This window comes from Trichosurus vulpecula, chromosome 7 (assembly GCF_011100635.1).
Source record: "Trichosurus vulpecula isolate mTriVul1 chromosome 7, mTriVul1.pri, whole genome shotgun sequence".
NCBI classification, from domain to species: Eukaryota; Metazoa; Chordata; class Mammalia; order Diprotodontia; family Phalangeridae; genus Trichosurus; species Trichosurus vulpecula.
In genome coordinates this window covers 257,003,640-257,027,976 of record NC_050579.1, presented here as the reverse complement: position 1 = coordinate 257,027,976, position 24,337 = coordinate 257,003,640, and the positions used below count along the sequence as shown (strand labels likewise).

General features: G+C 37.6%; 1 protein-coding gene across 1 annotated transcript; it reads left to right on the top strand.

Moving 5' to 3' along the window:
• Window positions 1-806: 806 nt before the first annotated feature.
• TRIM58 (tripartite motif containing 58) lies at window positions 807-24,081 on the top strand. Its single transcript, XM_036768953.1, has 6 exons — window positions 807-1,250; window positions 9,167-9,262; window positions 11,220-11,450; window positions 17,156-17,178; window positions 17,318-17,418; window positions 23,552-24,081. The coding sequence occupies exons 1-6, from the start codon at window positions 807-809 to the stop codon at window positions 24,079-24,081; spliced, it is 1,425 nt and encodes a 474-aa protein (XP_036624848.1).
• Window positions 24,082-24,337: the final 256 nt, after the last annotated feature.

The following is a 24,337-nucleotide window of genomic DNA, read 5'->3' as shown; positions in this document are numbered from 1 at the left end:
TGGGACTTGCTGGGACACTTCCTGTCCTGAACTGTTCTCCTCTTTCACCCAGTGAAATGGACCTTTCTTGCTGATCCTACAAGTTTCTTGGGCTAAAAGATCGTTTCACCCTGTCTTTTTGCTGGTTCTGCAATTGCAAGATTTGTTTTGAGTCTTCTTAGTGATTTAAATAACAAAGTCAAGTCCTTAGACTAGAGAAAATGTAAAGGAACTGTAATTATTCTGTCTAAGTTTAAGAAGGTTGATGAACGCTCTAACAATAATAGCAGTAGCAAATCTGTGTCAGTCTGGAACTTGATCTAGTGTTCTGTCCATTGCAGCACGCTGTATTTGTTAACTAATATGTTATATTTAAAGTAAATAAAAATAATTAATAAAATAAATCAAACTAATTAAAAATAATAAAATTAAGCCAATGCAAAGGCATTATAGAAAAGACTGCAGTCAGTTATTTATCTCCACCAAGAATAGAACAATATCCTATAGCTTCTCTGAGCTTTTCCAGTCAAATAAAAAGTACTGATTATGAATGTTAAAAGTTTTCATGGCCAGAGGAGATAAATGGGCTGTTGGAGAAGTCTTTAAAAATAAACAGAATTAATTTCTCAATGCTATGACTTAATTTGGTGTTTGCCTAGGGGGCATGAAAGGAACACATGAAAGATTCTCAAATTTCCAAATGTCCCTGTCCTTTTATTCTTATTGGATCATAACCCTCCTTTATTCAAAATAAGGGAGGGACCTGTATAGTCAGGTTGGTAAGAAATAGCAGCTGCTATCAAAAAAGCCAGGCAGTGGGTGTGTTGATGTGGTGGGAAGCAGCAGCCATGGCTACAGGTTTTCATGTAGAGAGACTAAAGGAAGAAGCAAAATGTCCAATCTGCCTGGATTTCTTACAGGATCCAGTCAGTGTGGACTGTGGCCACAGTTTCTGCCTCCAGTGCATTACCGAATTCTGTGAAAAATCAGACAGTTCTCAAGGGAGTGTATACTCCTGCCCCCAGTGCCGAAGTCAATTTCAACAGAATAACTTTCGTCCCAATAGACAACTGGCCAGCATGGTGGAGAGCATCAAGCAGTTGGGCTTAAGCTCCAGTACAAAGAAAACCTGTTTATGTGAGATTCACAATGAGGAGTTGAACCTCTTTTGTGAAGAAGACCAAATCCCATTGTGCTGGATCTGTGACACTTCCCCAGAGCACAGAACCCACAAGACCATTCTTCTAGAGGAAGCTACCAGAAGCTATAAGGTAAGAATTATATCCCTGTCCCTCAGGCACGATCAGGATTGCAGAGAAGAGTTCAATTTAATATAACAACTTTTTTTGAGCCTTTCATGAGTGAAAAGCATAGTTTTATGTGCCAAAGGAGATTTTAAAAAATTTAGATATGACATCTATTGCCCTTATGGAGTTTACAGTGTACTAGTAGTGTAAGATGTAACTGCTTATTATATACAATATTGCAAAACATGTATTAGAAAGGTAGAAAATAAAATGGTGTGAGATACAAAGGCGAGGTTTGTTAGTCTTGGGGGAAATAAGAACAGCTTACTGGATTTGGTGGCATTTAATTTGACTTTAAAGGATGGAGTACAAATTTGACAGGGGAGGTGAAGGAAGATACTCCAGGTACAAGGAAAAGCAAAGTAGAGGACGAAGCAGGAAATCAGAGGATGTGTTTTAGGGTCAAAGAAAATTCTAAAGCAGCTGGAGGATAAAGTGTGTGTATTGTTACTATGAGTTAGGAAAAGCTTTCCTAAGAACAAAATTCAGCATTTTTGAAGTGCTTTATAGTTCAGATTAATAGATATAGGTTTCAATGTAACCCCAGTATTACTTTTGGTGAGGGCAACTACTTTTTTTTCATAGTCACATCTGAAAACAAAAGGAAGTAGAGAGGTCACTAAGTGACTTCTTGGTAATATCACATACAAAGATTACAAACTGCTTTCCTCACAAAAAGGCTATGAGATAGATAACAGTTAGTATCCATAACTTATAGATGATGAAACAGACTCAAAGACCTTAAATGATTCATACCTAGGTTTCTGAATGTGTACACCACCATGCTGCCTATCCACAGGACAGTCTCTGATTTAATTTCTGATCTTGTTTGTCAACATATCTCCTGAATATATACTGTACTTATGCATTTGGTTCCTGCCTGGAATCCACTTCTCTTATCTGCACTCATTCTTTTTTTCTTCCTCTTTTCCTTTTGCTCTTGATCTTATTCCCCGCCCTCCCCCCATCCTCAGGAACTTGCCCCTTCATTCATCTCTCTTGCCCTAATTTTAACCTTGCCATACTCACTGGCTTGTTCCCTGCTGCCTACAAACCTGACCAGAATTCCCCCGTATTTATAAAGAAATAAAAATGCTTCATCTGACATTACCAACCCCTCAAGCTATCATCTCATAGCCCTCCTCCCTTTTAATCACAAACTTCTAGAGGATAAAAATACCATCTACACTCATTGCCTTCACTTTTTCACTTTTCAGTTATTTCTCAAGCTCTTTCATTCTGGCTTAAACTCCACTATTCCACTGAAATAGCTTTCTCCAAGATGACCAATGATTTCCTCATTGCTAAATACGATGACATTTTTTTAAAGCTCTCATCCTTCTTGATCTCTCTGCTATATCTTACACTTCTGATCAATCCCTTTTCCAAATTCTCTTGCCTGCTTGGGTTTTTGTGACATTGTTTTGTCACGATGCTCTTTCTGTCTGTTGGACCTTTCCTGCTCTGAAGGCATATCATCCATGTCCCACCCTCTGCGCATAAATGTACCTCAACACTCTTCTTTACTTCTCCTCCCTTTCACTTGGTGATCTCATCAGTTTCCATGAGATCATCTATTTATCTATGTATATACACATATGTATGTATTTATATATGTGTATACATATATGTATATACACATATGTATGTATTTATATATGTGTATACATACATACATATATGCACACACACATATATGTGTATATATACATAGAGCCCTATATTTTATGGCCTCATTTGTATCTTGAGCTCCTGAACACCTATCTCTAGATGTTCTGTGGGTATCTGAAACTCAGAGTCTAAAATAGAATTCATTATCTTCCCTCTTTAACCCACCTCTCCTCATAACTTTTTTTTCATTGAAGGCATCACTATTTTCACATATATGTGAAATTTTCCTTGATACTTCATTCTCTCACCTCCACCACCTGCATATCCAGTTAATTGCCAAGTATTGTCAATTCTATCTCCTCAATAACTTTCACAACTTTCTTCTTCTCTCTACTCAAACCACAATCACCCTAGTCCAGGCCTATGTCACCTCTTGCCTGTCATTCAGTCATGTCTGACTCTTTGTGATGCCATGGACTATGGTCATGCCAGACCCTTCTATACTCCACTATATCCCAAAGTCTGTCCAAGCTCGTGTTCATTGCTTCCATGACACTATCTATCCATCGTGTCTTCTGCTGTCCCCTCCTCCCTTTGCCTGCATGTTTTCCCAACATCAGGGTCTTTTCAAATGAATTCTATTTTCTTATAAGGAGAGGTGGGTTAAAGGGGAAGATAATGAATTCTATTTTAGTCACATTGAGTTTTGGATACGCATTGGACATCTAAAGATAGATGTTCAGGAGCTCAGAAGATAGATGAATAGTTTGAATGAATATCTTTAAGTATTGACTGATTTGATCTCCTCAATGTCCACAGGACTCTCAAAAGTCTTCTCCAGCACCATAAGTTGAAAGTATCAGTTCTATGGTGCTTGGCTTTCCTTATAGTCCAGCTCCCACAGCATACATTGCTGTTGGAAAAAAAAAACATAGCTTTGGCTATGCAGACCTTTGTTGGCAAGGTAATGGCTCTGCTTTTTAGTACATTATCTAGATTTGACATAGCTTCCCTTACAAAGAGCAAACATCTTTTAATTGCATGGCTGCAGTGTCCATCTGCAGTGATCTTTGAGCCCAGAAATATAAAATCTGACACAGATTCATTTTTCTCTTTATCAGAGAGTGATAGGATCAGTTGTCATAATATTAATTTTTGTTTTTTTCTTTTTTTATGTGAACTTTCAAGACAGCTTTTACACTCTCCTCTTTCACCCTCATCAAGAGGTTTCTTAATTCTTCATTTTCTGCCATCAGAGTGCTATCATTTGCATATCTTAAATTGTTGATATTTCTCCTGACAACCTTAATTCTGACTTTTGATTCATCCATCCTGGCATTTTGCATGATGCACTCTGCAAATAAGTTAAATAAGGTAACAATATACAGCCTTGTCATACTCCTTTTCCAGTCTTAAACCTATCAGTCGCTCCATGTTTGTTTGATTCTAACTGTTGCATCTTCACTTACGTACAGAATCATCAGGACCCAAGTAACATGATCTGATGCTCTCTTTGAGGACTTGCCACATTTTGTTGTGATTCATGCAGTCAAATGATTTAGTGTGGTCAATGAAGCAGAAGAAGATGGGTTTTTTGTTGGTTTGTTTGTTTGTTTTTACTAGAACTCCCTTGCTTTCTCCATAATTCAGCAAATATTGGAAATTTGGTTTCTAGTTCCTCTGCCTTTTTGAAACCCAGACTGCTCTTCTGGTAATTCTTGGTTTACATATTGCTGAAGCCTAGCTTGCAGAATCTTAAGCATAATTTTGCTGGTGTGTGAAATAAGAGCCATTGTTTGGTAATTTCAACATTCTTTGGCATTGCTCTTCTTTAGGATTGGGGCATAAACTAACCTTTTCCAATCTAGTGGCCACTGTTGAGTTTTCCAAATTTGTTGGCATATCGAGATCAGTACTTTAACAACATCTTTTAGGGCTTTAAATAGCTCAGCTGGAATTTCATCACCTCCATTAACCTTATAATTAGCGATGCTTCCTATGGCTCACTCAAATTTGTTCTCTAGGATGTCTGGATCAGTAACCACACTATCATGGTTATTGGTGATATTAAAATATTTATTGTATAGTTCTTCTATATATCCTTACCACCTCTTCTTAATCTTTTCTACTTCTGTTAACTTCCTACCATTTTTGTCTTTTATCATGCCCATTTTTTGCATGAAACATTCCCTTGATATCTCTAATTTTCTTCAAGAGATCTCTTATCTTTCCCATTCTATTTTTGTTCCTATTTCTTTACATTGTTCACTTAAGAAACCCTTCTTAACTCTTTGCTGTTTTCTGGAATTCTGCATTCAATTGGCTATATTGTTCCCTTTTTCTTTTTCCTTTCCATTTCCTTCTTTCCTCAGCTATTTGTAAAGCTTCATTAGAAAGCCATTTTGCTTCCTTGATTTTTATTTTTTTTGGGATGTTTTTTGCTGCTGCCTCTTGTACAATGTTGTGAAACTCTGTCCATAGTTCTTCAGGCACTCTATGTACCACATCTCATCCCTTAAATCTATTCATTACCTCTGCTTCATATTCATAAGGGATGTTACTTAGGTCATACCTACATGGTCTGATAATTTTCCCTACTTTCTTCAATTTCAGTCTGAATTTTGCAATAATAAGCTCATGATCTGAGTCACAATCAGCTCCAGCTCTTGTTTTAACTGACTACATAGAGCTTCTCTCCCTTTGCCTGCAAAATACATACCCCTTGCCTAAACCATTGCAATAGCCAATTACTACTGGTCTCTCACTTCTCAAGTCCATCTTCCTCAGAGAAGCCAGATTGATATTTCTTAGACACGTCTGACCACATCATTTCTCTATCTAAAAAAGCTTCAGTGTCTCCCCTTTTCTCTTGAGAAAAATTCAGTCCTTGTCTGTTTGATATTTAAAGGCCTTCTCCATCTGGATCCAGACTCTCTTTTTAAGCCAATTACACATTATTCTTCCTCATTCTCTACAATCCAAATAGACTGTCCTACTTATTCCTGTATATGATTTTCCAGCTTGCCTTTGAATAAATAGCCCTCTCTTCAGAATGCTTTCCCTCTTTTCCCCTAGTTGTTCTTTGCTTTTGTGTCAAATTTCCAGCACCCACCATAGTAACTGGTATATAGTAGCCAATGCTTGTTTGTGCACTGATTATATTATAACCATTTTGATAAAATATTTCTAAAATTTGTTACATTTTATCCCCTCCCTTCTCATATAGGCTTTGAATATTAACTTTTTCTTAGTGACTCAGGGTCATCAATGTGTACATTTTTTTCACTTTGATATTATACAGTCATGTCCTCAGGATCTACGGAGAATATAAGGCTTTTTTATATCTACCGTAAATAGTCTCAGACTTTTATCTGCTTCTCATAATATTTTTTCTATCTTACTTTCCTTATGAACTTTCACTTCTTTCTGATCTCAATGTCCCATACTATAGCAGTTCTGTCATCCTTCATCTTCTTGGCTTTATAATTTGTGATTCTTTGACCTGGAACATTAGAATTGTGTGTAAAATAAGACCAATATTTTTTCAGGGAAGACTCCAGGGTACACTTTAAGTAAAGTTAATAAAATTTGGTTGGTTTCCCTGAAGCTATTTTGGTTCTGCAGAGAACTTTGTCATTTGTATCCTGGTTCTTGGATGCATTCCAAATGGTTGAGGCCACCCAAATTCTGGCCTCCAGATAAGCAGAGTATTACTGACGTTGATAAAACCTATCCCTTATTTCTCTTATAAAAGGGGCCCTGTTCGGTCTCCTCCTGAGAGATAATTTGTTGTAATGGGAGGAAAAAGTCTTGAGCCTGGTGACAAGAAGACCTGGGCTCAAGTTCTATTTCTGATGTTTTTTAGCCTAAGCAAGTAATTTCTAACCTTTTTCAGCTTCAGTTTTCTCATCTTTAAAATGAAGATGATATTCATGCTAAATTACCTTTCAAGACTTTTTTGTGAGGAAAATGACTTGAAAACTTTAAAGCAGTCTAGAAATGCAAATCATTTCATTCCTAATATTCGATGATTCTGTAATCCCCCTCTGTCAGGTTAATTGTGAAGTTGATATCAATTTCTTCGTCATGCTTCCATCTCTGGCAGCATTATTCCTGTTTGGTTCATCTCACTTTTTGTAGATAGGATCCCTCAAGCTAGTTCTATAACCCCGTCTATGGACTTACAAAGGGACTTCCCTATTCTCCATGAGCATGAACTAAAACTACTAATTATTTCTTATATCTTGAATTATTTACCTGAATAAAAAAAAAAAAACTTTGACCAGTGTCTTGTGGAATTATCTTGACTTCGAATATTTTGTTGAGAAGACAGAGGGAAAGGAACCACAATGGTGGAAGTTCCTAAAACTTCTGCTTTGGGGTCTAGTATCCTGAGAATTTGCCAATTATTCCTTAAGGAGAATGTCCCATCTCAGAGATATTCACAGTAACTATATTGAGTAGTCAAGAATAAAAGTTTGAACTTTATTTTGGAGGTAATAGTCACTTATTTGAGCCACTTTTGAGCAAACATGGTCAGATATGTATACAGGAAAAATCATTCTGCAAACATCAGTAAGTACAGACTAGAAAAGAGGAAGTATAGAGATGGAAAGATCTGATAGGGGACTATTGTAATAGATGAGGTAGACTGAATATGGAGCAGCAGTGAAAAGAGAGGTAATGGGTCAAATGTGAGAGATGTAAGAGGACTTAAAAAGGGTTTTAATCCTGCAAGGCAGGATTCAAAGGGCTTGATAAGTAGTTAGAAGAATTAGATGATAGAGAAGTAAAAACCAAAAATAACCCTCACTCCTCTTTCTTAAAAAAAGTCCCCAAGCATCACAGATGTAAAATGCTACGTCCACTTTCAAATATGGTTTTTTAATCAGTTAGCTTTATTTAATTATTTTTTACTACTATGAAGGGTTCAGTGGTGGTAAGGAAGGGATGGAGATGGGAATGGAGAAGATATCAGGAAGAAATAATTCTTCTCTCTTCTCTAATTTCTACATTCTGTAGTATATATTTAGCACTTTATTGTATATTATCTTATTTTCTAGTTGTTTCTTTGTCTTCCTAAATAAATTGTAAACTCCTTGTAGGAATATTTATATCTTTATAGGGATAGTGCTCTACATTTACCTTACCTGTCCATAGTGTTGAAGAATTGGATCCATACTCTAAATTTTATTGCTCAGTCAAAAAATGGTTAAGATAGTAAATGGTAATAATAATTCAAATTTACGTAGCATTTCATAGTTTAACAAAGCACTTTCTCACAATAGCTCTCTGAGCAAATTATCAGCTTCAGCTTACAGATGATGAAACTGAGGACTGAGTTGGCTGGGGAAGTTATCTGGGTCACCTAACATGTTGGTAATTAGGAGTGAATGAACTAATGTGGTGGAGGTCCTCATCACCTCATGCCACTATTGGAATAAGCTGTTGGTTGGTCTGCCTGTAACAATTCTCTTCCCACTCCAGTCTAGATTCAGCTATCAAAGTGATTTTCTTAAAGTGCAGGTCTGACCATGTCACTCCCCTACTCAATAAACTCTAATGCCTCCCTATCACCTCTAAGATAAATATGAAATCCTTTGTCTGGCATTCAAAATCATTCATCTTTTGGTTTTTCCTAACTTTACAATCTTACACCTTACACACCTATGTGAGCTCTTTGATCCATTGACACTAGCTTCCTCTCTATCCCTCATACAAACCACCCTATCTCCCAAATCTGAGCAATTTCTCTTCCATCCTCCACGAATGGAATATTCTTCCTCCTCATCTCCAACTTCTGGATTCCCTGATTTCCAGCAAGTTCCAGAAAAATAATCCCATTTTCTATAGAAAGCTTTTCCCAATCTCTCAATTCTAATTCTAGGGCCTTTTCTTCTGTTGATTGCTTCCTATTTATCCTATATAGATCTTGTTTGTACACAGTTATTTGCAAATTGTCTCCCCTATCACATTGTGAGCTCAAGGGCAGAGACTGTGTTTTGACTTTCCTTGTATCTCCAATAATAAGTACAGTATCTGGCACATAGCAGGCATGTAACAAATGTTTATTGATGGATTGACACTTTCCTTTATAGAACACATATTTGCTTAATTATTATTTTCATATTAATTCATGGATCTCTTTCAAGCCCTCCATGACTCCTTAGGGGACCATGGGCTGTGCTTGGGAACCATTTCCTGACTTAGAGTTTCAACCTGGCCCCTGGGCACTGCCAAGAGAGCTACCAGCTGATTTTCTACTGTAGGTAAAAGTCCAGTTGGCTTTAGAACATGTAAAGAAGGAGATGGAAGAAGCGTTCAACCAAGAAACCAATGTGGGGAAAAAAATAGTCATTTGGAAGGTAAGAGGAATTCTACATTTGAGTCCTTTTCAGAGAGTCTTGTTGAGGGTGTGAACAGGAATTTTAATATCCTATCATTATGATGTGGCCCACATTGATACCCACAGGGTATCAATTTTAGAAGGGAGAGAGTATATCATTTTTGTCTTTGTTTTCTATTGCCTAACACAATGCTTAGTAGGTAATGGGTACTTTCTTAATGCCGAACTGTTGAAATTAATGAGATTCATTGTAGTGTAGTGTATTAGGAAGGCAAGATTCATGACCTTGAGGATGACCATGAACATGCCTGAAAGGTTCCTTCAGAATCGCAAAGTATTAAAAACTCTCTATGTAGAAGGCAGAGGAGGTAAAACATTTATTTAGACTCCAGAGGATCAAATCCAAGAACCAATACCCCAAATCTGATATAGTACCAACTATATTCCAAAACCAGTAAGCCCACCTCAGTGTAGTAATAAGGAAATTATAACACAGTATTATAGCAAGGAACCAAGTCATTTTGTAACCTTCCCCTGCTAGAGCCTTACTGTAAACAATCACTCACCAATCCTAACTCTCTGCTCAGCACTCTCTTCTGCAGCTCTGCCTATGCTCATTCTCTCAATGTCTGCTCTTCAGCACCCTCTTGATGTCTGCTGCCTCAGTGTCTTCCTCTCAGTTCTGATGCTCTCAGTTCTTTTTTTTTGGGGGGGGGGAAGGCAGGGCAATTGGGGTTAAGTGACTTGCCCAAGGTCACACAGCTAATAAGTGTGTCGAGTGTCTGAGGCCAGATTTGAACTCAGGTCCTTCTGACTCCAGGGCTGGTACTGTACTCACTGCACCACCTAGCTCTCCCTGCTCTCAGTTCTGCTCCCCTTCAATTCTGTGCTCTCCTTACATACAGTCTTATACAGTCCTAGCTGGCATCTGATTGGCTATAGCTCAGGTCTCTGATTGGCTTTATTCACGATTGACTAGAACTCAGTGAACATACCATTGACTGTGGTCTTAGCAACTCCCCTTAGGGTCCTGAGGGCTTCATGCCCACATCAGCTTAGCACCTAGTGAGTAGGGGCTTTAGGCCTACTTACAAACAAAGATATAATCAAGCTTTCCTACCTAGGCCCAACTGAGGCCTATTGAATGGATGGGAAAGATCTTCAATCACATTAATACTACATGCCAAAAGAGCAAGAATTTTGGAATCACAGGAGTTGATTTTAATCCTGTCCCTGCCATTTTGTGCATGACACTTAATAAGTCATTTAACTTTTCTGGGCTGCAATCAATAAAAATAAGGAGTTTGGGCTAGATGACCTCTGAAATACCTTCTAGTTCTAAATCTGTAGTCTTATGAATATGAGGCCCAGAGAGTTAAAGTGACTTGTACAAGGTTACGGAGGCATTAAATACCCAATCCAGCATCGTTCCCAATAGGAAGTCATCACTCAATGCATGAAAGACTCTCTCATGGTTGTGAAAAATTATAATATTGAGTGTGAAAACATGAATAGATGGGATGGTAAAAAGTCATATTTGTCATTTTTTTTGCTCCAGTCTAACTCATCTTTAAATTATCCAAGTCACATATTGAATAATATTCAGGTTTTTTTGCCTTTGAAAGATATCCATTCTCTGTCTCCTCTTGTCACCTATTACAAAATCAATGACTGATTCAGAAAACTCTTCTTCTCTTCATTCAATAGTTTATATTCTTCATTTCATGTTCTCTTCTCATTAGAGATGGAGATCACATGATACCCCTTGTGACATCTTGTTTCAAAAATTGAAGGCTCTTACATGATATCATAACATAGCCTTTTCTCATTCAAGTTGACAAAGATTAGCTGCTTCAATCTCTCCTCTCAGTTCAGTTAGGCTCATCTTTTTTTATCATCTCTGTGGTTCTGGTTGGAGTGCATTCAGTCTTGTCCATATCATTGAACACACAGTAATTGTCATTTTGTTCCTACAGGAAAAGGTGGAGCTATGGAGACAGCGATTCATGTTGGAGTTTCAGAAACAGCATGGATTTCTGGCTCAGGAGGAGCAGCAGCAGCTGAGGAAACTTGAACAGGAGGAGAGATTGACCATACAAAAACTGAAGGACAGCAAGGCCAAACTGGCTCAGCAGAGTCGAACCCTAAGGAATTTAACTGAGGAATTGGAGAAATGTAGTCAGTGCACAGCTTGGGATCTACAGGAGGTGAATTCTAGAGAGAGTTAAAGGGAGGAATAGGATAGTGAAACATGAATATAGAATCATAGGGCTAAAAAACAAACATATAATCATATCATCTAGTCTCCATAAAGAGTTGAGTCGTGTTTTACTCCCCCAAACTCATGAAAAAGTTGTAGCTCTTAAAAGGCACACTTCAGTGACTGACACCCAGTCAATGAGTAAACTACACCAAGAAATTTTAAACCTGGAATGAATTTTCATTCAATAATCCTCTCCTTTTCTAGATGAAGAAATTGAGGTCCAGAAGGAAAAGTACCTTGTCTATGGTCACTCAACCAATTAAGGGCAGAGCCACGACTAGAAACCAGCTGTATAGTGACATTCCTACTATACTACACTGTCTAGTAAAACATCACACCTAGATATCAATAATCCCCACTTTTTATCAGATAAATGCACTCTGCCATAGGGTCTCATTATCCATTCCACTTTTAGAGTCCTTGATCTGAGGAAGTTCTTCTTCATGACTAGTCAGATTTTCTTATTTTCCAACTTACACCTACTTCTTTTTTTCCACATTGGACTAGAATATCTGCAGAATATCTGCAGATGTAAAACACAGAGGCATAGTCTCCAACCTCATGGGGCTTGTGATCTGGGTGAACAAATAATATAGGGATCAAAGAGGAAGAAGAAATGAAGACCTGAGTGAGGAGAGCAAAGGGGAAGGGAGCATGGGTCAGATGCTACTTTCAATCCCACTATCAATATTCCAAATCTCACCACCTGGCCCATCATTAAGTGGTGATGGGCATGTTGCCATGACAATGCCACCAGTAATATCAATGACATAGTCTTACCTGGTCCACTAAGTATGGGCCATAGTGTGTCACTATGATCTCATTAACCTCTACCACTCTCATGTATGTCACTCGAGCTTTTCTGGGCCTAAGAGCTGGGCTTATAAGATACTTTAGCCACAATTTGCACATGGGAAGATTCTTCAGTCCTTGTCTTCCTTGAATCACCTTTTGGCCCTATTAACCATTTTTTCACTCTCTTTTAGTCTTCAAAAGTACCACACTATCTTTACCCTCCTCTTACCTCCCCTATCATCTTATTCTCTGTCAGATTCTCAAACGCCCTTAAGATTTGTGTTTCCCAAGGTGCATTCCTTGGCTATCTTCTTTCTCTACAAACAACTTATTCACTCCCAGTATTTCAATAAATCACCTCTGTGCAGATGATTTCCAGATCTTTACTGCCAGATTCCATCTCTATCTGTTCAAAAGATTTCTTCACCTTGTTGTCCCACCAGTACCTTATATTCCAGAAGTTCAAAAAAGAAGCCATTATCTTCACTCAAGATGTATATGTTTAAAACCTTGGGACTTCATTTCATACTTTATCAAGAAACTTGAGATTATACTTCCTTCTCTCTAATTCAAATTCTCTCTACTTTATCCCACATTGTCTTTTCATTTGCTCTGATCTCTGAGGAAGAGTTGGTCCTTATCCTTGCCAATGCCTACCTGTCCTTGTTCTCTTGATTCCATCCCTGCCTATAATCTCCAGGGACATTGAACTTCAATTATGCTTTGTATCTATTTCTTAATTTCTCTTCATCCAGTGCCACCTTGTCTGCTGCCTATTAACCTGCTGATCTACACCATTCTATGCCAGTTTCTCAAGCTATCATCAAATATGTCTCCTCCCAATATATATATATCAAAATATCTCCTCTACCCAATTTCCTAGAAAAACACTATCCAAATTCCTTGACTTCACTTCCTCATATCTCATTACATTACACCTCCTTGCAATTTGGCTTCTGACTTCACCATTCAACTGAAACAGCTCCTTCCAAGATTGTCCATCATTTATTTTCTCAAAAATATGTTTTATGATATCCTTTGTTTTTATATCACCTAAATTCCCTACCAGTATCCCTTCACTTCCACTTTCCCAAAGAGCCATCCATTATACAAAGAATTTTTTTTAAAGATAGGAAAAAAGGGAAAAAAATCTGCAAAACCAAACAATACATAAAACACCAGAAAATATATGCAATGTACAACTATGGGCCCCTAACCTCTGAAAAGGAGGTAGAATGTTTTATATCTCTCCTTTGGGGATAAACATTTTCTATATAATTTTTAACATTTATTTTCTATTGGTTTGTGGAAATAATTCCTTAATTACTAAATCCAATGGCCCTTTCTCAGTTCTTATTCTTCTTGATCTCTTTTCAGTGTATGATACTGGTAATCACCTCCTCTTCATAAACACTCTCTCTTGTTTGGGTTCTCACAACATTGATCTCCTGGTGTGCTACTAGATGTCTGACCACTGAAATCTTCTCAATGTCTTCTTCTTGATCATCATCTGCATCCCAAGTCCATACATTAGCACCCCCAAACATTCTGTCCTAGGTTCTCTTCTTTCTTTATACTCTCTTCACTAGGTGAACTCATAGGTCCAACTATCATCCCTGTGGAGATGAATCCCAAATCTACATATTTCAGCTCTTTCCTGGAAGTTGACCACAAAGTTAAACTCAAGTCTTCAATCTTTCTCATCCCCCACATTCTATCAGTTGTGTCTTATATATTCAATTTCCATAACATCTCTTGTATCTTTCCCCTTTTTTCATTCACACAGTCACCATGCTAATTCAGATCCTTATCACCTTTTTCTTAGACTATTGCAGTAGGCTCCTAATTGGTCTCCCTGAATCCAGTCTCTCCCTTATTCAATCCATTGTTTATAGCTTCAAAATTGTTATTTCTAAAGTATACCTCCCATACATATACATATACATACATATCTATATATCTATATATATCTCACTCCCAACCATATTACCCTTTTGCTCAAAAAGTTTTAGTTGTTTCCTATTGTCTCTTGAATAAAATACAAACTCTTTTGTTAGATATTTGACACCTTTCACAATCTGACTTCAGATTCTTTTCCCAGATTTATCACACAATACTCTCTTTTTTGCAGTCCTTTGTCCTGCTAAACAAGCCTACCTTCTGTTCTCCATATGTGTCACTTTATCTCATGCCTTTGCACAAGCTTCCTCCAAATCTGGAATGTTTTCTCTCTTTACCTCTTTTTCTTGTAATCTCTAGCTCCAATCAAGGCTTAGCTCAAATGCAAGAGGCATTTCCTGATGCCCCTAGATATTAGTGTCCTCACTCTGCCCCCAAACTACTTTGAATTTGCTTTGTTTCTATTTTGTACTTACTCATGTGCATATATATGTATATATGTGTATATATGCATTTACATGTATACATATATGTGTATATATATATATTCATGTGTGTGTGTGTGTGTGTGTGTGTGTGTGTGTATGTAGTATACCCCTAGAAGAATGTAAACACTTTGAGGGCAGGAAGCATTTCATTTTGTCATCATATCCTAAGAGCCTTATCACAGTGCCTAATCCATGTGCAGTAAAAGTTCCTTGAATTGAATTGAATATATACAGATAAGTCTAATTCAAGGAAGAACATGAGAAGAATAAAGGAGAAGTTTATTTTGCAGAAAATTCAATAAGAGAGAGATTACTTTCAGCTGGCTGGAGAGTGTTAATGTTATTCCTAAAAACAGAAATTTGCCTTACTTCTACCAGCTATTGAGTCTTCTGTACCCAAAATGAGTCAGGGATTCAGAACTTCTGGGATAATTTGCCTTTGGTCTTAGCACAACTATAAAGCTAATTCGAAAAAAAATCTATACATTTTTGCTCTAGAAAGATTTACTTAACAAAATCATGATTATGTAAACTATGGTAGAATGCTTAGCTGATGAACATAGGCACCTGCATCATAAATTATTTCTGCATAATGAAAATACAGACCTCAGCAATAATGTTAATGTATATGGCACAAAATCATTCCTATCAAGAAGATTAAAATTGAGATCCAGTGGTTAAAACCAAGAATCCCTGTATATTACTTCCAGTCAAACCAAGTCACATAATTCTAGTTAAATTACTCCTCAGCTCTGCCTCTTAGAAGTGATTAAATGCCAACTGACATTTTTTTTACCTCCTTGATGATAGAAAACTCCAAAAAGATCATGTCCTAGAATAAAGGTGCTGCTGTCTGTATTCATGTAAGGAAGTCACCCCTTCAATTCATTTGGGGACTACCTCCACTGACTGGCATGTTCTTCTGCTATAACCCCATTCATTCAGCCAGGAAGTATCATCTGCCAATTATAACATTACTATGTATGGGAAGAGTAAAAGACACAACTGTAAACTACCACTTTTGAACTAGGATATTTCTGTGCGGATGACCTATAATAGGGGATCAAGTAAATTTGAAGGAAAACTGACAGCTCAAGTCAGATTCTCAAGAATCTGTAACCTGTGAGGAGAAAAATGCTTTCAGGGACAGTTAGAACTGTCCTATTTGAAAAATAATGGACTTACTGAATTATTCAGGAGTAAATTTAGATTGCAGGAAGGTTTTAGAAATGTACAATGAGAGACAGACAGATGTTATAGCATCTATTCTTTCACATGGCTTGGAAAAATCTGATAAAAGAGCCCTGGCAGTATAGTCTGAAGACCTGAGTTTGGTTTCTAGTTTTGACATTTGCTGGCTATGTGATTGGGCAGCAAGGTGATACAGTACATAGAGTGCCAGTTCTGGAGTCAAGAAGACCTGAGTTCAAATCCAACCTCAGACAAAATGTCTATGACAACCTACGCAACCCTGTGCAAGTCACCCAATCCTATTTCCCTCAGATTCTCCATCTGTAAAATGAACTAGAGAAGGAAATGGCAAATCATTCCAGTATCTTTGCCAAGAAAACCTCAAATGGGGTCACAAAGAGGCAGACACAACTGAAAAGACTGAATAACAACAAAGCTCTCTCTGTGTGTACCTCACTTTCCTCAACCATGAAATGGGTATAATAATAACGTGTTTGTAAAATGCCACATAAATGGAGATGATAATGGTGGTGGCTGCAGAGAGGAGTCTTGAATAAAGAAAAAGACTTCAGCGAGCGGAAATATGCTCAGAATACATTGCAGTTCCTGGGGCATGTGCCATTGTGAATCCAAAGAGGCAGGAGACAACAGAATAGATAAGTAAGACTATTCTAGTTTAACCAAACTATAGAGTGCATAGAAAGGAGTCATGTCAAATAAGGCTAGAAGGTAGCATTAACATCAGATTATGAAAGGCCTTATATTTCTATTTAATTCCACAAGCAATACAGAACCGTTTAAAATCTTGAGCAGGAGACCGATGTTGTCAGACCTTTATTAACAGCTTGACCAGTCTAGAGTTCTGTTGTTCTCTGCTTAAGTTGCCTCTTAGAGCTGTAGCCCTTAGGAAGCCATCCATTCTTCTAATGGCTGCGTAAAGAAGTGCCATTCTCCCCATCTCCTCCAGAAGCTATGTTCACTGATCTAGAACCATAGGAAGTTGCCTGTTTGCCCAGAGGAAGGCTAGCACTATTCAAATGTAATGGAGCTGGTTCACATATCATGGATGGACAAGGAGTAGATAAGAAATTGGAATATCAATTGTGTATAAAAATTTATAGAAGTAACTTTGATAGCCTCCCTTGTTTCTATGCATCGGTATCTCACCTTTCAGGAAATTTTGAAAGCTTTTGAGATAGACTTAATCTATTTCTCTCACTACAACACAATTGATAGGTTTTCCTCTCACCATCATTTGTCTTCCTTTCCCCTTCAGAATGTGAAAGACATCTTGAGAAGGTAAGTCCTCATTCTGCTTTTATTCAGAGTACATGAGGGTTAGGTGATATATGGATGAATCTGGAAGGAGATAGCAAGAAGGCGGGGTGTACTGATCTATGAAAAGCCATTACAGTCATGAGAAACTGTTTCTTTTTAGGAGTGAGAATGTAAAATTCCAGGAGCCGGAACTCATTTCCATAGACCTGAAGACGATGTGCTGTATCCCTGGAATGATGATGATGTTCAAGAGGTTCCAAGGTATATTGTAGTTTTGTGAGGGTGGAGGGTCTTGGATTTTGAAGTCGTCGAAGGTTACCATCAGTGCCTTGGCATTTTGTACAGTAAAATCTCATGCAGCAAAATTGGGACAGATTATTTGGTGCTAGAGACATATTTGAACTGTAGAATACAATCAAAGGAACACTATTGTATTGATTCTATGTACATACCGGTGCTAACCACAGGACTTCATAGCAACAGGTAGAGAAAAAGAGAAATAATCAGCCAAATCAGCATGTTGTAGCGGAAAGAATATTGGACTTGAATCAGGAGACTCTGGTTCTGTGGAGTTCTAGCTCTGCTGCTAAATAGCTATACAACTGTGAGCTATTCATTTCACCATTCTAGACTTTTGTGATCTGTTTTGGAAACCACACAGACCAGATAGATGATCATTCCAGTATTCTATAAATTATTGAGTAATTCGTGTTTGAATTAGCTAGTCAATTAATTTACAAACAGATATAATATTCGAAGTTCATTGATTTAGAGATAAAAGAAACCTTAGAAATCACCTAATCTAACCCTTTCATTTTATTTTTTTTGTACATCTTGACCAATGTCATTTAGTTAGTGTCAGAATTGGGGCAATATCCCAGGTATTCCAATTGCCTGACTGGCTAGTGTTTTTTCACGCAATTAAAAGTTGGAAGGGACCTCAGCAACCATCTCATGAATGCCTACATGAAAAGAATCCAGACTGTGATATACCTAGTAATCATCTAGCCTCTGCTTTAAGACCACCAATGAAGAGGAACTCACCGCTTCTCTAAACAGCCCTTTATACTTTGCAACAGCTCTAATTATCAATACATTTTTCACATCAAGCCTAAATTTGCTTCTTTGTAACTCCACCAATTGTTGCTGCTTCTGTCCTCTGTGACCATATAGAATGTCTAGTCCTTCTTTCACAAAAGACCCCTTTAAATACTTGAAGACAGTTCTCATGTGACCCTGATTCTTGAAGCTAAATATACCTAATTCCTTCCACTGATCTTCATAAAACATGTACTCAAGACCTTATACCATTCTCTCTGTTCCATTATGAATTCATTCACGCTTATCAGTGTTCTTAAAACTATGACAGTCAGAACTGAACACAGTACTCCAGCTCTGCTGAGGGCACAGTACAATAGGACTACTATCTTCCCGTTATTTCCTGGAAGCTGTCATTCTTACTGCAGTTTAAGTTTGCATTGGCTTTTTTGTCTTCCATATACCCCTGATTATTCATATTGAACTTTTGGTTCATGAACACCCCCGATCTTTTATAGAATAACTGCTGGCTGTCTCTATTGTATTTGTGAAGTTGATCTTCTAGACTCATGGGTGAGGCTAATTTAACCACATTGAAATTTCATCTCTCTGAATTCAACTAGTGAGATAATTTGTGACACCAGATCATTTAGAGTGTGACAGTTGCTCTAGCTTGCATTTTGGATCCTGACTCTGTGATCCAATGTATAGATATGTTCCTTCCAGGTTTGTGTTATCTGCAAGTTTGATAAGCATGCCAATTACACCTTAAGCACATTGACATTAAACTATTAACATCTACACTGAGTCCAGCTCTAAATCCACCTGATTGTATTATTGTCTAATCCATATCTTTCCATCTTCTCAACAAGAATATTATGAGATAGTTAATCAAAGCTTTGTGAAAAATCTAAGAAAACTACATCTTCAGCATCCTCATTATCTATTAGTATAGCAATCCTCTCAAAAACATGCTAGTAAGCATCTGAGGCCAGATTTGAACTCATGTCTTCCCAACTCCAGACCCTGCACTCTACCCACTGTACTACCTATCTCACAGTTAGGTCACCCAGTGGGTAGAGTAGTGTGCCTGGAGTCAGGAAGACTCATCTTCAGGAGTGTAAATCAGACCTTGCTGTGTGACCCTGGGAAAGTCATTTAACCCTGTTTTCCTCAGTTTCCTTATCTATCAAATGAGCTAGAAAAGGAAATGGCAAACTACTGTCAAGGAAACCTCAAATGGGGTCACAAAGAGTCTAGCATGACTGAACAATAAGTCACTTACAGCTTACTGTGCTCATACAATTCTAAAAGAGTGGCAAGGTGGAGCCAATATGGTGGAGTAGCAGAAAGTATAGTTTGGTTTCCCCTTCCACAACTCCTTAAAAGAGAAATAGAAAATGCATCAGATCAAATCTGGATGGGGAAAGAAAAATCACAGTGAGTAATTTTTTTTCAGCTCAAGTCAGCATAAAGAAATAGAGAGGTATAAAGACACTAGGGAGTGGTCTGGCCAGGAACATGTTGTGCTATAAATAAATAAAATATGCAGAGAAAAGCTGTGTGCCCGAGCAAGAAGAAGTCCCAGACCCTTACAAGGACACCATGACCTTGCATAGGAAATAAGAACAGCTTTGTAAGTAACCAGTAAGTCAGGTTCGTTGCTCACTACCCAATTTTGTGTGACAGATCCCAGGCAGATTGAGAAGACTGACACCTAGGGGTAGCATAAAAGGGTAAATAGTGGTCATGGGCCCTATCCTATGCACTGAACAAGGAAGAAGTTCAGAAGCAATCAGAAATGGTGTGACTCTGACCATAGAAGCAGAACAGGATCTCACTTCCTACTTCCAGCCTAATCTGAAGCCTGTGAAGGAACAATGAGGTCAAAAAGATAGTGGCTGAGTTTGGCAGAAGTCTACTGTTACTCAGACCCATACCCAGGTAAGGAACTCACAAAGCCCAGATCATCATACTTTTCCCTCCAACTGATCAATTTGGAAGCATTGAAAGTTTGTACAGGTCCCTAGTCTGAGCTGTCCCTAGCATCCTAAAACAATACAATACCCAATAACCTAAGAACACAGCAAAATGGATTTGATCTCAGGTCTTCCTGACTCCACTCCCAGTACTATCTATCCACTGTGCTACCTTGCTACCAGCTGCCTTGGCTGAAATAACAGTTATGGAACAAAGCATTAGAAAAGTAATTAATGACTTGGCACAAGAGGTCAAACCTTACTCAAGTTACTCTGAAACTTAGACTGGACCGAATAGAAGCTGATGACTCGAGATAACGAGAAATGTTTTACATCATCAAATATGTTCCATGGTCAAAAGACTATGTAAGAAGAAAAAGTAAGATGTGTCATGACAGAAACAACTGACCTTGAAAACATATTGAAGAGAACAAAAATTGTCATTGGACTACTTGAAAGCTATCACCAAGAAAAAGAAAGCTTAAACATCACATCTGAAGAATTCTTTTAAAAACTGCTGAAATTTCTTAGAACCAGAAGGCAAAGTGGAAATAGAATTTACCAGTCACCTCTCTAAGAAATCCCAAAATTAAAACTTTCAGGAACATTATACCCAAAATTCTACACTTCTATATCAAAGAAAAAATACTGCAAATAGACTAAAAGAAAGAATTCTAGCACCAAGAAGCTGCAATAAGAATCACACATAACCTAGCAGCCACCACTAGGAGGGAGCAGAGGGTTTGGAATATAATATTTCAGAAAGCAAAGGACAGTAGGCTTATAGTCAAGAATAGTTCACCTAAAAAAGCTAGATATAATTATAAGGCGGGAAGGCACAGGTGGGGAGTAGACTTTTAATAAACACAACACTTCCAAGCGTTCCTGGTAAAAAGATCAGAAACTTAGAAATTCAAACACAGGCATTTAAAAAAACATAAAAAACCAAAAATAATCATACATGACTAAGCAAGCATAAACTGCCAACACTCTAATATCAGCCGATGTTTCCCCTCTGAACGCTTTCACAGAGGGTGACCAATTGGAAAGGCCTTGGAATAGCTCTGTTATGTCATGATGATCTTAAAAGAATAACAGAAAGGAAGGAGAAGAGGAATACAATGGGGAGAGGTAAAGGAAAAGAAGGTTCAAAAAATTATTTTGCATAGTCAAGGTGCAGGAGGAAGGAGAAAGGGAGGAGCAGCTGCCACTTGAACCTTACTGTCATCTGAACTGGGCAAAGGAGGGAAGAATATACACACACACTGAACACACACACACACACACACACACACGCACACACAATTAGATACAGAAGTACATTTCATTCAATAGGAAAATAGGAGGAGAGGAGAAAGGGAATGTTAGGGACCATAGATTAAAGGAGGTATGAGTGTCAAGTAAAACAAATTCTAAATAAGGATGTACAAAAATATTTATAGCTCTTTTGAGAGTGTCAGGGAAGAGGAGTCTGGGGGAGCATGCATGAACTGGAGAATGACTGAACAAGTTATGGTATAGAAATGTGATAGAATATTATGAAGGTATAAGAAATGGTGAAGGGGATGTTTGCAGGGAAACCTGGGAAGACTGATGTACTGATGCAGAGTGAAGTCAAAAGGAACCAAGAAAACAGTTTATACAATAACAATATTGTAAAACAAACAAAATTTGAAAGACTTAGGAACTCTGATCACAGAAATGACCAACCACAATTTCAGATGTCTAATGTTGAAACATGTTACTCACCTCCTGATAGGAAAAGGACTTAAACTGAATAATATGACATATGCATGCATGCATGATAATATGTACATAAATGTAATATACTGAGATGGGTATGCACACACATACATGATGTACACATATAACATACACAAACACACATGTATAGGCACTTCTGCTTATATGCTTTGCACACATTTTAATATGTGCATGCATGTGCATATACTCATACAGACACACACCTGTATATATGTTTCCTTTTGGACCTGGCCAATGTGGAAATTTGTTGTACTTCACTATAGATGTTTATAACTGGATTTTTGTTTTCATTCTCAACCTAGGGAGGGGTGAAGGAGAAAGGCAATTTTTTTATTGATTGAAAAAAATCTAATTTAAAATTTTTTTAGAAATTGAAAATTACATAATTCTGAAAGAGTTGCCTAATTCAAATCAGTATGCATTTAGATGGTCAACTGTAGCTTTTTAGTGTTGTATAGATACAAAACCTGGTTGGTCAACTGATTCTTTTACTTTCCAACTAATTTTTCTGACAACAGCTAAGAGCAGCCAAATAGCTGCAAGTTATTCTGACAAGGTTTTGCCAAAAAGTAACAAACATTAGCTCCTAACAATGATAATTCTAATAAGAACTTTAATTATTTCTATGCAAATGGATGTTCTACTAAAATGGACATTTAGTAGGCACTCAATAAAATTTTTGTTGTATTGACTTGGGGGAAAAACCAAGAGAACAGCTTATACAATGATGACAATATTGTACAGACAAACAAATGTGAAAGACTTAGGAACTCTGATCAGAGTAATGACCAGTGAGCCATGATTCTAGATAACTAATGATGAAATGAGTTAATCACCTCCTGATAGTCAAAGGACTTAAACTGCAGAATATGAGATGTGTATGTATGATAACATGTGCATATGTATATTCATATTATATTCATTATATTCATATTATATTCATTACATTCATATAGTATATTCATATATTTTTCAAATGTTTGAGTGTTTAAGGAAGCTAAACACCTCAGTATGATATATTTGCATTAGAGATTAGTACAACAGACTTTATTTATAGTTTATAAGTACATTTCAGTTTATCATTCACCAAGTAATAATAGTGTCATAGATTTCTTTCTGGAAGGGACCTTTGAAGATCATCTAGCTCAACTCTTCATTTTTTTTTTTACAAATGAGGAAACTGAAGTTCAGAGAGATTGTTAAATGACAAATTCTAAATTGACTGGGCCTAAATTAATGAAGTCTTATTGCATGTTTTTATTAGAAACATCAGCTCATAAGGGAATTAGAATATTTCCATAGCAACATATAATTATTGATCAGAAGCATCATTAAAGGAATGTAAGAGGAGTGAAAGGGTAGGGGAAAGCAAAGATGTCTACAGTAACATCAGGACTTCTGGGGAGGAAGAAAGGGTTATAATTAAGAATCCAATGGATCTCAAATGTGCCAAGAGACCTGTGGAGTAAACTTCACCTTTTGCATTTTCTCCTGTATGATGAGAAAGGGAGAAATAAAGACACAGAACCCCCTTGCCCCTGCATCCTATAGTTTGCTTCATTCTATCTGAAAGAAGGTGTCCCATTCTATCACTTCTATATTTTTCCCCACAGTTAATGTGAGGTTGGATCCTGCCACAGCTCACCCTAGCCTTCACCTGACTGAGGATCAACAAAGCGTTTGGGATGAAAATGTATGGCAAGAAGTTCCCAACAACTCAGAGCGATTTGATACATGGCCTTGTGTCCTAGGTATGGAGAGTTTCACTTCAGGAAAACATTACTGGATAGTGACTATGGAAGATAAGACAGAGTGGGGGTTGGGAGTTTGCCTGGATACAGCCCCACGAAAGGGGGAGGCCACACCATCCCCTGAAAATGGAATCTGGGCACTGTGGCTGCTAGAAGGGAAGGATTACATGGTTCTTGCATCTCCATCAGTTCCAATCGTCCAAGAGAGACGGCCAAAAGGAATTGGAGTTTTCTTAGACTGTGAAGCTGGGGAAGTGTCCTTTTACAACATCACAGAAGAAAGTCACATCTATACATTCACCCAAGTGTTATCAGGGATCATCCGGCCCTATTTCTTCATTTGTGACTCAGCTCCTTTGACTCTAACAGCAGTGATAGAAAGGAAAAATTAGGTTGTTTTCCCTCAGGAGTCCTTTTGTATATGTTCTGTCTCCAAGAATGCCACCTAAATCATCATAGAGAAAAACTACTTTTCTAAGCTTTTCTTCCTGGCAATGGAAGAAGAAAGCTAGGTTCTAGTGCTAGAGAGGACTTTGAGAAGTCAGGGGGTCTCTCCGCTTGACATCATGAGGAAGATCACCTAAGCTAGCATCATATTAAAAAGTTCAATTTCCTAGATTCTTCCCATAAGGAACAAAGGATAAATTT